Source organism: Delphinus delphis, chromosome 12 (genome assembly GCF_949987515.2).
Source record: "Delphinus delphis chromosome 12, mDelDel1.2, whole genome shotgun sequence".
NCBI lineage: Eukaryota > Metazoa > Chordata > Mammalia > Artiodactyla > Delphinidae > Delphinus > Delphinus delphis.
In genome coordinates this window covers 10,813,749-10,816,970 of record NC_082694.2, presented here as the reverse complement: position 1 = coordinate 10,816,970, position 3,222 = coordinate 10,813,749, and the positions used below count along the sequence as shown (strand labels likewise).

Sequence of the window (3,222 nt, the reverse complement as noted above, 5' to 3'; positions counted from 1 at the left end):
ATAAATATAAAGTGCTAAGTTTCCCACCCCCGCCCACAGGGCTGGGAGGAAGTGGGGGAGGGAGTGTTAAATGTCAGTTGAACACAAATAACTTTCCAGCGCCAACACAGGCGTGAAACGCTCACGTACGCACGCAAGCGAGAGGTCCAGACACAGCACCGCATCCCTTCCCCGAGCGCCACACAGGGCTCCTGGTTTTCACAGCTTGTTCCTTAGAGCCCTCGGCTGCCAAGGGCTCCAACGTGGTGATCGGACCAGCGGGAGTCGTGGGTGTAGAGTCCAGTTGGTTTCTGTCAGAGGACAGGGGAGGACGGAAGCAGACACGCCCTCCATCCTCCTTCCGGAATGAGGAATGAGGGCCGGCCCTCAAACCCCCAGCAGAAGAGCACCAGGTGAGAAAGTCCAGCATCCCTGCACCCTGCGTGCCCACCTGGGGGCTTTTTGAACTCCAAGGAAAGGGCAGATCTCCCTGAGGGGAGGGGGACAGTGGGGAACTGGGACCCCCACTGTCCCCAGGAATCAGGCAGCTCTGTGTGCCTCTGCCCTGGGGGAGCGAGCATGGTGGGACCCAGCCTCAGTGACAGAGCACCTGAGTCTCAAACTGCAGCAGCTGCCCCATGAAACCGAAGTTGGGGGAGATGACTCCCCGGCGTTGCTTAACAAAGTCAAAGGCCTCGTCCAGCCTCACGCGGTGGCTCTGTATCAGGTACGCCAGGCAGATGGTGGCGGAGCGCGAGATGCCCGCCTGGCAGTGCACCAGCACCCGGCCTCCGCTGTTCTTCACCGAGTCTGCGAGGGAAATGGGAGAGGGGGGTCAGACGGGATGGTGGGCAGGGAAGGAGACAGGTGCCCCAGCCCCTTCCCCTGGAGCTCCAACAGGTCCTGGGGCTGAGGCCCGCCTCTTACCAATGAAGCCAATGGCCTCCTGGAACCAGGCGCTGATCTCCACCATCTGGCTGTCCTCCACCGGGATGCTCTTGTAGCGCAACAGGCCCTCAAAGTGGTTGGGGCAACTGGCTGAGACGTTGAGGACGGCTGTGATGCCGCAAGCCTGCAGCCCCTGCAGGTCCGACGAGTGGCTGCAGCTGCCCAGGTACAGGTAGGGCAAGATCTCCACAGGGCCACCCTGCACGGGAAGGGGGAGGGACAGTGGTGAGGTCTCAGCCCAAGCCTGAAGGGCTTGAACACCAGCGGGACAGAGACAGGGCAGACTGGCCCAGGCAAGAGGAGCTCTTAGCCAAGGATCCCTGTCTAAGGATCAGACTCCGGAATACCAGGAGGACCCAAGGGGACATACGGAGATACACACACAAAGATACACACATTCCCCTCAAACCCCCAAATTTTGCTGCTCACAGGACTTACGCAGACTCACAGAGATGCACACCAGCAATGCCCGCCAGGCACACACGAAGGTGTGCTCCCATTTGGGGGCGGAAACACACACACACACGCACACACACACACACACACACACACACCCTTAGGTGACCGTGGACATGGATAGACTCTTACATCCACAAATGGCAGACTCTTTCCCCAGAGGCGCCTACCCTGCATGACACTGACAAGGAGCCCTGATCTCAACTCACCTGGTCATACGAGGGAACCCTGGGGTCGGAGCGGCTGCTTTCGGGTGGCATCGCGGGGCCGGGGGACTCAGAGCACAGATCGGGGCAGCAGGCTTGAAAGCTGTCGAAGCCTCCTGCAAGAAGGACCAAGACACGGTTAGCCGGGAGGGCCCGGCGCGGGTCGGGGACGGGACGGGGGACGAGGGCGGGCCGGCGCTCACCCAGCAGGAAGCACACGGCGGTGGGTCCGGCGTCGGTCTCGTGCAGCAGCGCGGCAAGCAGAGCGTGGGCCGGGCCGTCGGGCTGGATCTCTGCCACCGAGGCGCTGCCCTCGTCCAGCACCACGGCCCGCGCCAGGTCCCCGCGGGCCAGGCGCGCCCGCAGCGCGCGGTCAGGCAGCAGGCAGGCGAGGGCGGCGGCGGGGGCGCCGCGTGCGCGGCGGCGCAGCAGCGCGTTCCAGGGCACCGGCCGCGCGGCGCGCACGTGGCGGCGGCAGAAGGCCAGGAAGGGGCGACAGTCGAGCAGCAGCGTGCGCTCAGCCTCCCGCGGCTCCCGCAGCAGCGCGCCCAGCGCCGTGCAGTCCAACTCTTGCGCCGCCTCCAGCCCCATGTCTGCCGGCCCCGGGCAGCCTCCTCTCCCCTATTCCCGCACCTCTTCCTCTCCTTCCCCCTCTCCCCGCGAACGCTCCGGACTCCCGCGGCGGCCGCGCTACCCGAACCGTCTGTTCCGGGCGCCCTCTCCAGCGCTAGGGCTTAAGTAGCCGTAGGACGGCCTCCCGGGTCACCATACATGGGCAAAGCAGGAAGGCGCCGGCGCCGCCCCCGCGGCCTCACGCGGGGCGCAGGCTGGGCGGGCCCGTGGCTGGGACCGGTTTGGGGGAGGGGGTGCACTGGGAGAGGAAGCCGGGCACCAGCTCCGAAGGGAAGGTGTTTGCCCAAACGCCCCCCTCCCGCCTTTGCGCCCCAGGACTCTTACTGAGTGCCCTCACCCCTGGACCTGCTTCGCGCCGCTTGGTCCTCGGGCACCCGGCTACTCAGATAGATACACGTCCGCATCCCCGGAGACCTCGGAGCCCGTGGTGCCCCTCGCCCCGCTTGCTCTCCCTTTTCCCTGTTCCCTTAACCTCCCAGGGTTTCCCCCCTCCTAGGAATCTGCTACAACAAAAATTGACTTCTGTCTGTTGCCACGGATGATTTCCGCACTGGAGGATGGGGAGCCGTGCTTTGATGTACCTTTTCTCTTCTGCTTAGAGACCCTGGGCCAGAGGGGCTTTATTTCCCCTCCCCCTCCCCCGTTTCATGGCTGAGACCAGCACTCGGGGTTTTGCAGCTGCTCAGTGACCAAGCTAGGCCAGAGCGTTGTCCTCTGAGCCCAAGACTCTAAGCGCTGGCATGAGGAGGACCTCTGGGCCTTGGCATGGGGGGAGGCAGGGGGCCTGTGACGACTTTCCAGTTATTAGCGGGACAAGGCTTCTTCCCCCGGAGCCCAGGGAAACCCCAGGGGCCCAGAGTGAAGCACTTCCCCAAGTCGCAGGCCAGCTCTGAAGGGGAACTCTGCTGACGCTGCTGGGCTCTCCCTGGGGCCCTGTGGGAATTTCAGGAGCCTCACCAAGGGGAAGAGGGAGAAGAACTACCAGAATCTGCCTCCCCCA

The 3,222-nt window shown here is 64.2% G+C and overlaps 1 protein-coding gene across 1 annotated transcript; it reads right to left on the bottom strand.

Annotated features, from left to right (window-relative positions):
• DUSP2 (dual specificity phosphatase 2) lies at window positions 1-2,180 on the bottom strand. Its single transcript, XM_060027692.1, has 4 exons — window positions 1,793-2,180; window positions 1,593-1,705; window positions 907-1,126; window positions 1-789 (listed from the first exon to the last, which is right to left on the bottom strand). Exons 1-4 carry the CDS (start codon window positions 2,178-2,180, stop codon window positions 575-577), a joined length of 936 nt encoding a protein of 311 aa, XP_059883675.1. The 3' UTR covers window positions 1-574.
• Window positions 2,181-3,222: the final 1,042 nt, after the last annotated feature.